At 43.0% G+C, this 12,268-nt stretch overlaps 1 protein-coding gene across 1 annotated transcript in view; it reads right to left on the minus strand.

Moving 5' to 3' along the window:
* Nucleotides 1-12,268, minus strand: part of spop (speckle type BTB/POZ protein) — a 146,008-nt gene that overhangs the window by 45,472 nt on the left and 88,268 nt on the right. The window contains exon 6 of the mRNA XM_085783411.1: nucleotides 3,806-3,933. Coding sequence (XP_085639537.1) covers nucleotides 3,806-3,933 — 128 coding nt within the window. The remainder of the gene's footprint in view (nucleotides 1-3,805; nucleotides 3,934-12,268) is intronic.

Here is a 12,268-nt window from a genome sequence, read left to right on the forward strand (position 1 = left end):
CTGTCTGTCTGTCTGTGCATCACATCTCTGACTCTCTGACTCGGCTTTAACAACATCAACTCTGCAGAGGAGCTGGAGCTCTCTCTCTCTCTCTCTCTCTCAGGTCGACCGCAGCCGCCACCGCTCTGCTCAACTGGTTCCTTAGCTTTTATAATGAAAAGTGTGTTTACTCGCTTATCTGTGTCTGTATTTTGTCTTTTTATATATGCAAGCATTAGCCTGACAAGCCAGACTATATCATTAACATGTCTAGTCTGGCAAGGACTGGTAGACCTCGGCTCAATCCAGGGGGCGGGATGAAGGCTGTCTTTCAAACTGCCTCTGCACCAATAGGGTAGCGCTACGACCAATCAGAGCAAAGAGCAGGATGACGTCAGTAGATTAAACTTAAACACCAAATACATCCTTCTTCGAAATGAATGACTCCAGTGCAGTTTCTGGCTCAACTTTTAAAGAAAATGACAAGTTTAATTCTTTCAAAGTTGATGCCAACGCCGATTCAAACGATTCCTTAGCCAAAGCCATCTGGTCATGTTTTTCACCGTTGCAAGTATGTCGTCATCGCGTTAAGCCGCCCAACGACTCTCTAAACAGATAGAGCGCTGTGATTGGTGAACACAAACAGTGTTCGAGACTCAAAAAGTTCCTATGGCTCGTTTCTAGACCCACCTACGGAGCAAATAGATTTGCTGCCGCTAGGGTGCAGCTAGATTTCTAGGCTATGCAACATATGTTTTTATAGTTGAGTTTTTATTGCACTGACTTGAGGAGGCATGTTGATGCACCGTTTTAATATGATGACAAAAGGCCTTGTCATAATTATGACATCATCGCCTGACCACAATCACTTGCATAATCGTTAAAATCCTTCAACAGCTGGATGAAACAACAGAAACGGTTTAATAGCACATCACAAACTGTTTGATTTCTAATACTCTACGACCAGTTGCAAAGCCAATAAATAGCTAATGTCTCTTCTTCTTCTTAATAAGGTGTATGTTTATTATTAAAGTGTATTTAGGCTTATACAGTAATCGTAGGAGCCATTTCAGCATTTACTTTGGTGTTTATTTTGTGTTTTATTTTGGTGAGCTTCCTCTGAAGTACTGTAGGAAGCAACACAATGACAATGGACACAGGGCTATGAACTAGCTGACTAACGGTTACAGGTGTTGCTGATTAGGAAGCACACAGTTTTCTGATGGCGCCGTGCTGTGGCGTGCCAGACGTGTTTAAGTAGAGGTATTATTGGTTCATATCGGAACTTTTTTGATTTTTGTTTAGTTTCAACAATATAAAGTAACAACAATAATATTGGTTCTATGTGAAAACTTTGTTTGGACACTCACTTTATGTTACACAAGCACGCGTCATCAAACCACCACTGTGATTACTTCTGTTTTTGAGGAGTTTAGAAAGAGAAGGGTCACTACAATAACAGAAAATGATCAGAAAAAGACAATTTAACCGTTAATCACAATTATTTGTATGGTAATTAATCGTCAACTAAAATGTAAAGATTGTGACGGCCCTAGATGACAATAAAGTCTTACGCCACAACCACAAACACACACATAGGTGGTGAAAACAAATCCAGCACAGAGACCTGAGAACAACTTTTAAATCTTAAAAATTACACAAGATGTTGTGTGTCTTCTCTTATTCATCCACTCTCCACTCCTGTTTAATCTTTCTTTTTTCTGTTGTACACGGTTTTTATATTAAGCTCATTGATTTTCCTTTTTTTTCTTCTTTTTTTTCTTTTTGCTCGTGTATGAAATCCGCTTTATAAATCAGCTTTGCCTCGCTTGTTCATCATCAGCAGCAGCAGAGTTGGCTAATTACCACAGCAGATAGATATTTACAGGGAGGGGGGGGGGGGGTGGCCACTGAGGAGTTGAACCAGCAACCCCCCCCCTCCTCCTCCAGCAGCCAGGAGGCAGGATGAGAGGATTTTTTCATCACAAGGTAATAATCCGTCTCTCTTCCAGCTCATTCTCTCCAGCAAACAGTGTCATCCTCAAAATTACGTCCCAAAGAGACACAACTGCACAAACACACACAATATATGCATGAAATAACTACACACACACACACACACACACACACACACACACACACACACAGACTCATAACTCTACCCCCCTATCCCATCCCACATGGCTGTGGAGAAGCAGCGCTGCCCCTCCTACCCCTCTGTCAATAAGCCCAGTTTGGAAACACTTTAAACAGACTTGCACATTGCTCCTCTACAAAAAGGGAAAAACTTCAAGACATGCTCTCCTCTATACCCGCAGGGTTAATTAGAATTGTTTTAAACAGCCACTGCCATGCTTTTTAAACATTTATGGGTGCATGCATTACAACTAAGGCATTAACATATCCAGAAAGTTTAACCTCTTCTCTGCACCCGGGCTCCACCACCACGACTCGACAAGGAGCAAGAGAGAAAGAGAAAGAGAAAGAGAAAGAGAAAGAGGAGGATAACAGGAGAAGAGGGAGGACAGTTGACCTCTGCTGCCCCCTGTGTTACAGCTGAAAAACAACAAGGGAATTTTCAATGAGGAGCAGCAGCAGCAGCGGCAGCCAGCGTTTGGATCAGAGGAGCCGGAGCCAAGCCCCCATGCAGGCTGAATGACAATCAAGCCTGTGTGTGTGTGTGTGTGTGTGTGTGTGTGTTAGTGATGAGACGGAGATGTAAAAACCCAGAGGCTATGTAGTACCAATAAAAACATACATTATTCACTAACAGGGGGGACGAGTCGACATACGTACGATGAGAAGAAGCATTGCTGAATAAAAAAAAAAGATGAGCGAAACAGGAATTACAGTTGTGATCACGCTCCGAGGCAAAAGAGAAAAAAAGAAAACCCAACCAATACTAACAAGAAATTTAGACATTTCAACAGTATTCATTATTGTATTTTTATTTTTTTAAGATTTTATTATTAAAATTCTTAGACTGCTCAGAGTTTTGTTAAAGAGTCGGAGTGCTCCACTTTTACAGAGCAAAAACCAGCATCAGTTGGATCCATCTGGTTTTCTGTGTTGAACCGTCTCAGATGTGGTGAATTATTATCATGATCTAGTCACATAAATGAGGATGAGGAGACTGTTTTTAGTGCTCTGCAGCCTGTGCTATTATACACAGAGATGGACAGAGTACTCGACCCCAGTACTTAGGTAAGAGTATAAATATTACTGGTCAAAATTTACTCCGTTACAAGTAAAAGTAGCTCAGTCGACATGTTACTTAAGTAAGAGTAAAAAAGTACTAGCTTCTAAAGGTACTTAAGTATCCAAAAGTACATGCTTTTAAATTTACTTTAAGTAAAAGTCAGAGTAAGAGTAAATTTCTTGTTTTTCACATCAATGAATTACTATATTTTTTTCTAAATGAATTTAAGGACCTTTTAACTCTTGTTTCTGAGAATGAACTCTTTGAAACCAGCTGCACTGATGTGCTGCTTTTAGGGGTTAGGGTTTCCTTCTTTGACAAACACAGCTTGTGTCCAATAGGATTTTAGAAAAAAGAAAAGAGCAGACCTGAAAGTAACAAGTACTTTTCAGCCTTCCTAGAAATTAACTCGAGTAAAAGTAAAAATATTTGTCTTGGAAATGTATTCAAGTAAGAGTAATAAGTACCAACGAAATCTAATACTCAAGTAAAGTACAAATCCTCTGGATATGTACTTAAGTACAGTACTCAAGTAAATTTACTCCGTTACTGTCCACCACTGTATATACATGTATATGAACTTGTACTGGAAATGAAAGGCGGAGTGATCGGTGTTCAGCCACCTACCTCACAGAACAGCGTCAGCTTGTCGTCGGGCAGGAGAGCGTTGGCCTCGTCCAGCAGGAAGTCTCTCCTGATGAACTTTTTGAAACCCCAGTCTTTGCCCTGAACGAAGCGGTACGCCCGCTGGCTCTCTGCAAGACAAGAAACCCCACACAAACAAGGTGAAACAAGATTATTTGGAGACTTTTACAATGCGATTAAGCTCTGCATGTGTGTGTGTGTGTGTGTGTGTATGTGTGTGTGTGTGTGCGAAGAGAAGAGAAAGTTTATTATGAGTCATGGCCATAAGCAGCGGAGGAACAATGGCAAAAGAGGCTGGGTGCAGGAAGTATTGCCTGCAGGGAGCTTTTAACACTTCAGAAGAAAACAGAATCTCTCTCTTTCTCTTTCTCTCTATCCCTCTTTCGCTCCCTCCATCCTCTCGCTGCCACATAAAGACTAGTGGTAAACATGAGACAGAACCGCTGTGCCTCTTTGGCCAAGAAGTGAGAAATTGCAGGGATCAAAGCAGTCCAATTATCATGTGTTTATGGAGTGCCAATTATCTCTGACAGTGGCAGGAAGGATTCTGTAACAGTCGCAACATAAAGACACGGGGAGAAAAAAAAAAGGTGCTGGGGTTGTTGTGTTGTGTGTAGCACAGGCTTTCACTGTGGGGGCGGTCACAGCTTTATCTACAGTCGCACCCCCCCCCCCAACCCCGCCACCAACTGAGAGTCGCAACAAACACTCACACATACACAAGGTCAAAAAGACGTCGGCTGCAGAGATCACAGCAAATTAAAGCTAATTGCCAATAGAAAGGGGAAACACGGGCCACTAACACACACACACACTTACACATCCAGAAAGCCGGGAGGGAAGGGGTTGGGGGGGGGGGGTATAACACCATTCTTTGGAGGAATTACATCATTCCTCATTTTGTTAATGAGAGAGAGGGAAAACGCTGCTCTGAGCGCGACGTTCAGACCCTCAGTGACTGATCCAGAGTCAGAGTTTATTGCAGAGTCGTCGTTTACACCTGCAAGGAGTAAGTGCAAAACACACCAACAACAAAAAACTATTAAAGACAAAGAAACTGAACTAAAAAAGCTTCATTCCTGCTTTTATCACATCCAGATTAGAGTATTGAAACTCTCTGTATGTTGGGACGGAGCAGTCGTCTCTCCATCCTCTTCAACTGGTTTAAAATTCAGCTGCTTGTCTTTTAACTGGAATTGGAGCATGAATGTGTATCTGAACTGATTTAAAGCAGAAGTAAGCGGAATATTTGTGTTAATATAAGTCTTAAATAGTTATATCTTCCGACAGCAATCACTTACATAGAGTGTTTGGTCTGAAACACGGGTCTGTCAGTCACTCTGCTCTGCTCTGAGCCGAGGAGAAAACTTTCCTTGTATCCTACAACCTTTATCCAATGAGGAGAGAGAACGGCATAAAGGGGCGGTCCTCTCTGTGTGTGCAGCCAAGGGATGCGCGTGAATGTGGTGACGTAGGGACGAGGGCGGGGACTGCTAACTCCATCGGCTGACAAGAAGTTAGCCAAAACGACCAGATCGCTTACTTCTGCTTTAACTGCATTGTCTGATCAGGCCTGTGCAGCAATGACCCAAATAAATTTGGCTTTTGACTTTTGACTTGTGCATAGGAATGTGTACAGTAAGTTGTTAAATAAGAGAGAGTCCTGTCCTTTCTGGGTATGGAGATGTTTTACATTCCCATCAGAGCAGACAAACCTCACCACATCATCTCCTGTAAAGGGTTAAAAGGCCGCTCGCAAGTTATTTATTCAATCTGTCTTATGTGCACAGGATGATAAAGAAGCTGATTCACTAAATAAAACACTGAAGATCCACTCAGCAAAAATCAGAAACAAAAGCTTGTCACCGCACTGATAAAGTGTAAAAACGTATTTCAACTCTATATATGTAAATGAGCATTTGTGCACAGATCGACAACAGGCCGCTCGTCGACAGGAGGGAGGTGAGTATTAGGGGATGGTGATGCGCCCGGCGATGCATCCAATTCCAAACAAAAACATGAGGATTATTTTAATGTACATGTTATTTTTTATTCCTCCAGGCATGAAACATTATGAGGTGAGATGCACAATTATTTCAGACCAAACAGCTGCACGGAGCCGCAGAAAGGCACATTTTAGCCCCCAATTTTAACTGACTACCCTATTCGGCCTCTTTTTAATGCCTCCAGTTTGTCATTTATGACATTTAAGACTCCTGCAGACAACCTATATCCATCCACAATCCACATTCAGTCCGTGTCGCGATGCCAGACGATGAAATATGATAAAGACAACCTTTAAATCTGCACTAAAAAGCCGATTAAAAGAGCGCGGCGGAGTAGAGTAGCAGACAGACTCCTGCTAGAAGCTGACACGGCTGCCTTTTTTTTGCCTTTAAGCTGCTCTTGTCACCTCATACCAAGAGGTCGCCACCTCTCGCACTCATACATGTGAGGTGTGTGAAGACTACATGCGCTTAGCCCCGGCAGTTCAAACACATTTCTCTTCAGGCTGCTCTTGCGTAGAGATCCCGACAGGAGATCTGCTGACAGATCACAGTGGGAAGCGCTAAGATGAAGTGTCAATGCTGATGTAAGATCCTGTGTCAAATCCCCACACACACACACACACACACACACACACACAGATACACACACTCACACAGTCCTCCCTCGTTGGGATCTGAGGGAGCAGGCAACCAGAGAGGAGGACTGACGGAGAAGTGCAGTGCATATGCAGTTATTCCCACTACCGCTCATGCAGGGGGTCCTTCACTGTAATCCCCTGCCTCTACAGACTGTGTACGCAAAGACGCTGAGAGGAAGTGCCGTGCAAACACACACACACACACACACACACACACACACAGACACACACACACACATAAGCATGCATGCAAACCACGGCACAAAGATTACAAATCTATGCAGTCTGCTTTTGACAGCACTCTATTTTATTCACTGTTCTGCCACTATGTGCAACACAGAGGGAGTTGTGGGGGAGGGGGGAGGGAGGGAGAGGAGGGGGGTAAATGTTTCTAACACAAAGAAAAAAAAATGAAAAAAAATAGAGAGACTCAAACTTGAGCAGGTCTGAGTGGAGTCACACTTCTGTGGCCTCGCTGCACTGCTCTCTTTGTGACTGGGTCGACAGACACAGCAATCAAGTCAGAACCTGGATTTCTCTCTGAGGCCTGATGAAACGTCTCTCTGCTGAACCTCACTCACTTTTTTTTTTTTTTTACCAGTGCAAAAAACAAAGAAAAAAAACAGTGGCTTCTCCAAGTGCACGGTTCAACTCGGTTGTTAAGTCCAGAAATCGAAGGCAACTGGACTTCTTTTGGCTCAACCTTGAAGGAGGCCCATGTGACCCTCGGGGTGAATACCTGGGACTCTCAGAGCTCGTCCACACAAAAGTGAAGGGTTGAAGTTTTTTATCGTTTCGTTTTTATCCAGACAGAAACAGTATTCTTTTTGGAAGCGGGTCCCAGAGTGGGAAAATCTCAAAAAGCAGCCCCAGTGTTTTCGTGTAGACTCTCAAAATGGATCTTTTGTGAGACGATGATGTCATAACCCCCAATTACTCTAACCAGTAAACTGAGCAACAAGAACAACACTGTCATCGATCGTCATATTTGCTCTGACACGACTACCAGTCAACATTTAATCGACTTACAATGTTTGAAGTTAAAGGGATACTTCACCCAAAATTGATAATTCACCAATCATCTACTCACCATCATGCCAAGGAAGGGTTTGGAGAACTTTCAGAGTCATCAAAACGCTTTAGGAGTTCCAGGGGGGGTCCGGCTGGCAACTGGTTTTTATATAATGGCGGCGGATAGAGTTCACTTTTGAATTGTCCAAAACACACACTATGAAACATCCAGATACCTCCATACTGCTTCGGCTTCAGGACATTTGGGTCAGTACAGACGAGCAGTATGGAGGTATCTGGATGTTTCATAGTGTGGACAAGAGCTCACATCGGTTTTTAACTGAGGAAACTTTTTGAATGAGACATGAAATGACTTCAAGAGCCAAAAGAAGTCCAGTCTCCTTCTATTTCAACACTTAACGACCACGTTGACCTGCATGACCCAGAACCTTCACAGACATACGGTTCAACAGGGTTAAACTTCATCACTTAACTATGCATGGGAGTGTTTTGGGGGCATAACATCCAACAAACCAATCACAGAGCTGTATCAGTGGTGTATTGCTACTATAACGCTGCAGGGTTTCACTCAGCATGAATCTACAGCTCGTTATGAAACTGTGGTCAAATGTAGGTGATGAGAGGAAACACTGTGGTAAGAAAGAAGCTCTGACCTTTCTTCTGAGGCCGTGTTGCAATGTTCACATGACTGAACCCGACATCTAAGAGCATTTACAACTGTGTACACTGGCACATATGGATCCCTTGACAATTCCCCTTAAAATAACAGTTAAGGTCAATCACTTTCTGCTGCCTGAAGATAACAACGCACCAACAAAGCTCCACACCACAACTTATTCAAAGACCAACACAGCCGTCTGTACTGTAAACATCTAATGTGCACTTGAAGCTGCTAGAAATGAAAACTTTAGATTCTCATTGTGAAGTTGTGTTAAAGGTACATTGTGTAGGAATTACTCCCATCTAGCGTTGCGGTTGTATATCGCAAGCAACTCAATCGTATTTTTCATGCTGCATTCACGTGAAATTGGGCAGACGGCAGACAGCCGCTGCACAAACAAGCCTCTATGTAAACAAGTGGTCCGTCAGCACGAGGCAAAACAATACACGTGACAATATGTTGTCATGGCGATGTCGTATTGTTTACCCGACCCACGTTTTACCGGCTTTCTCTCGACTTCTGTGACTAAAACGATGTTAACGACGGCCGTCTGCCCGACTGCAGGTGAATGCAGCACCAGTGTAACGCTCCATTCCTCCTCACTGCGTTACCGTGGTGACTTTTCACAGACGCCACCTCCACCTGAGCCGACAGCTCCGGTGTCTCCGCTGAGTTTCCGTGGTTTCCTACCGTCACGCTGCCACTGAACGTAAAAACATGGCGACACCACATGGCAGCCAGCACCGAGCTTACCCGCTCCATGGAGATATGAATGATATGAACGGCTCATTCAGAGCTGAAAGGAACACTTCAGTTTGGTGATGGGGGGGATTATTGGTTAATGAAAAACTTTTGAAAGACTTTTGAACCAAATAATCGATTTTCCTGAATAGATAACAGGAGAAGTTACACAATGTCCCTTTAACTCAGTAAGAAACTACACACACACAAGCAGTGAGGAGTGAGTAAGGATTTCCCCAGTGGCAGAATCCAGAGTTAAACTTGGGTCTGAGGAGGAAGAGGTGTGAGGGAACGCTGCAAGAATCACCAGGAAACCGGTGAAAAGAGGTGTGACTTCTTGAGTCCTCACTCGTGACAGTGTGTGCGTGAATGTGCACACGCATGCCGACGTTCATGATGAAGGTGTGTGAGTGTGACTGTGTGTGTGACTATGTGTGTGACTGTGTGTGTGTGTGCTGAGCTCAGCTAATGCCATGCTGCCATCTCCAGTGGGGCATCAGAAACCTGCACTGGCAGAGAATCAAGTGCAGGTCAGATCTCTGGCACTCACTCTTTCAGCGAGAGGGGGTGAGCGCCAGAATACCTAACAGAGCCGTATACTTTACTTTACTTTACTTTACTTTATTTGTTTATTTGAATGGGACAGTGCACATTAATGGACATAACATGTAAATATGCCGGAATATACAGTAGCAAAATGCTAATTTCTGCCCGTAGTCCCATTAAAAACAGTTCAACAGCAGTACACAGACATTACACATACTAAAAAAGGAAAATTAAAAAAAAGTAGACAACACAAAAAGGCAACTATAACAATGAAAAACATATTGAGACACCCATTCCACAGGTAGGGGACCATAAGAGTTTCGTTCTCGGAGATAAAGTGCATAAGTGCTAGGTTAAAGTGACGTATTGCACGATGCCCTATAAGAATATTTATCTAAAGTGCCAGATATAATAGTATTGCACAAGGCACTAAAGTGCACATCAGTTTAAAGTGCCAGGTTGTATTGCACGATGCCCATTACACCCAGTTGCACAAGCAGAAGTGTGTAGATATCAACTGAAAAATAAAAACTCAAATGGTGTCCCGGCAGTTATTATATACAGGTTACTGGTTTGCTTTTTTAGTTTTCCCTTGAACATAGTAAGAGTGGTGCTCTCCCTAATTGTGACTGGAAGGTTATTCCAGGTTTGCCCACCTTTTATAGATAAAACATTTTGACCAAATTATGTATTTTTTAACAGGAATTGGTGCTGCTCCATATAAACAATTTTAAATACTAGTAGTGGAGGTGGTGGGGTGGGGGTTATTGGCATGGAGATATCCCACCGGACGGAGGAACATGAAAACTAGAAAAAAGAAGTGCGAAAGAAACGTTATCAAGTGTAATATTATCTCTTATTAAAGTAAAATGATGACACGTGTGTGAAAAATCACACATGTACAGGTATCCTCTCGTTAAAGGATGAGTTTTTATGTTGATGATGATGTGATACACTTTTAATAAGAGTGACATTCTTTCTTTTTTTTTTTACCCCGCCAGAAAAAGACTGAAAGTGATGAAGGAGGTGAGAAAAACGGAGGCCTATAGCTGAGCTGAAGACAGAGCAGGAGAAGGGGGAGAAGGAGGAGGAGGAGGGGGGAAGTGTGGGAGCGATGCCAGGCTGTTTAAGAGAAGAGCAGGGCATCCATATTCAGGCGGGGGGGTTCGGGGACACGCCTGGCACACGCCACGAGAAGGTCGCCATGCAGCCGGCGCCACGCTGCCCTGTGGAAAAATAACAGCCAGAGTCCACATCGCACCTCCTGTCTGTTTGACGGTCTGTCCTGGGGGGGCAGGGGGTGTGAGCGAGAGGTAAACATAAAGGGGAAAAATCATTCAAACACAGACGCGGTCACTGAAGGCAGCATTTGGACACAATTTAAATTTTACATCCTCGAGGTGGGGGGGGGGGGGTGGGGGGACGAAGCAGCTCGATACGACGACCGATGTGATGTGAAGATCTGATCGTCACTAAAGCGTCTGTCATGGAAACAGATGCTCAAAACAGCTGTCATATTGACATTTAACATGTATTGATTGATTCTCAAATGTCAATATGTTTTAAATACTGCACACAAGAAACAAATCTTAAAATCTGCCGGTAACAGTTGCTCAGTGAATTAAATCGTTAAAGTCTGTTAAACTTCAGCTGTTGGACATAAAAACTAGCTTAGCATTGTTTTTTATAGCCTATAATGTTAGTTTAGAGCATAGTTTGTTTTGCTAAACCATGTTTTCATTTAGCTTCTTTAGTTCTCAAAGCCTAGCTTGGTAAATAAGCTACATTTTAAAAAGCCTATAGAGTCTGGTCAGCTTCTCTGAGTGCAATTCAGCTACATTAACTCGATAAATAATTGAAATTCAAAATATAAACTACTCTCTGTTCGATGCTACGCTAACAAAGGCCAAGTCCACACGGAAACTGAGCTTTACCCAAAACAGTCTCTTTCTTGTTGGTATAAAAAAAATCTCCGTAAACACGGCATTGTTTTAAGAAATATCTGCGTACACAAAGATCCCCCGAAAATGACTCAAAACACTGTTGTGGCCTGTGTGGAGTGTGTGGCACCCAAAACAAAGATGTATTCAAACTCCAAACATCATACCATAAGTTGATTAAATGTTGACTGGGAGTCGTGTCAGTGCAAATATGACAATCGGTGATGATTTTGGCAAATTGGCCCATTGCCATAATCCCTATAGTCATAGCAGTAGGTTCGTTACCTTTAATTGTCGGTGCAAGCTATTTTTAGAATGGCGGAGCAGAGCCGTGAGCTGCTCAGAGCTATGCTACGGAGGCTAATGGGATTTCTTGGTTTCCCTCATCAAACTACTGGGTGTTTGTCTGATGCTGCGTCATATTCACATAACTTGTATTCATTAAAAACTGTTCATAAAGTCAGTCTAACCTCTGTGACTCATGTATAGCTACTGTATACTCGTCACCGTAGTGGCGCCATAACCTTGGAAATGAGCTGCGACTCTCAGGTCAGGGCTGCACTCCAGTACTTAAACACGCAGCCATACACCTCTGACCACCGTATAGGCCCTATTACCGTCCTCTTGAATTGATTTTTCAAATTGAGCGACTCCTGCAGCTCACATCCATCTCCCAAACACTCTGCAATGTGAAAGCGTAATAGTACACACAGCCGCCGACAACCCCCTTCAATCTATACTATATTTATATTAATAATACCATTTAAAACTATTCTACACATCGTCTACTCTATACAGGCTGATTCTCATTGGCCGGCATCAGGCTGTCAGATAACCTACGTTAGTGTATAAACATGACACGCAGCCTTTTTAGAGAA

This window comes from Trachurus japonicus, chromosome 8, assembly GCF_045865225.1.
Source record: "Trachurus japonicus isolate A0001 chromosome 8, Traja_1.0".
Taxonomy (NCBI): domain Eukaryota; kingdom Metazoa; phylum Chordata; class Actinopteri; order Carangiformes; family Carangidae; genus Trachurus; species Trachurus japonicus.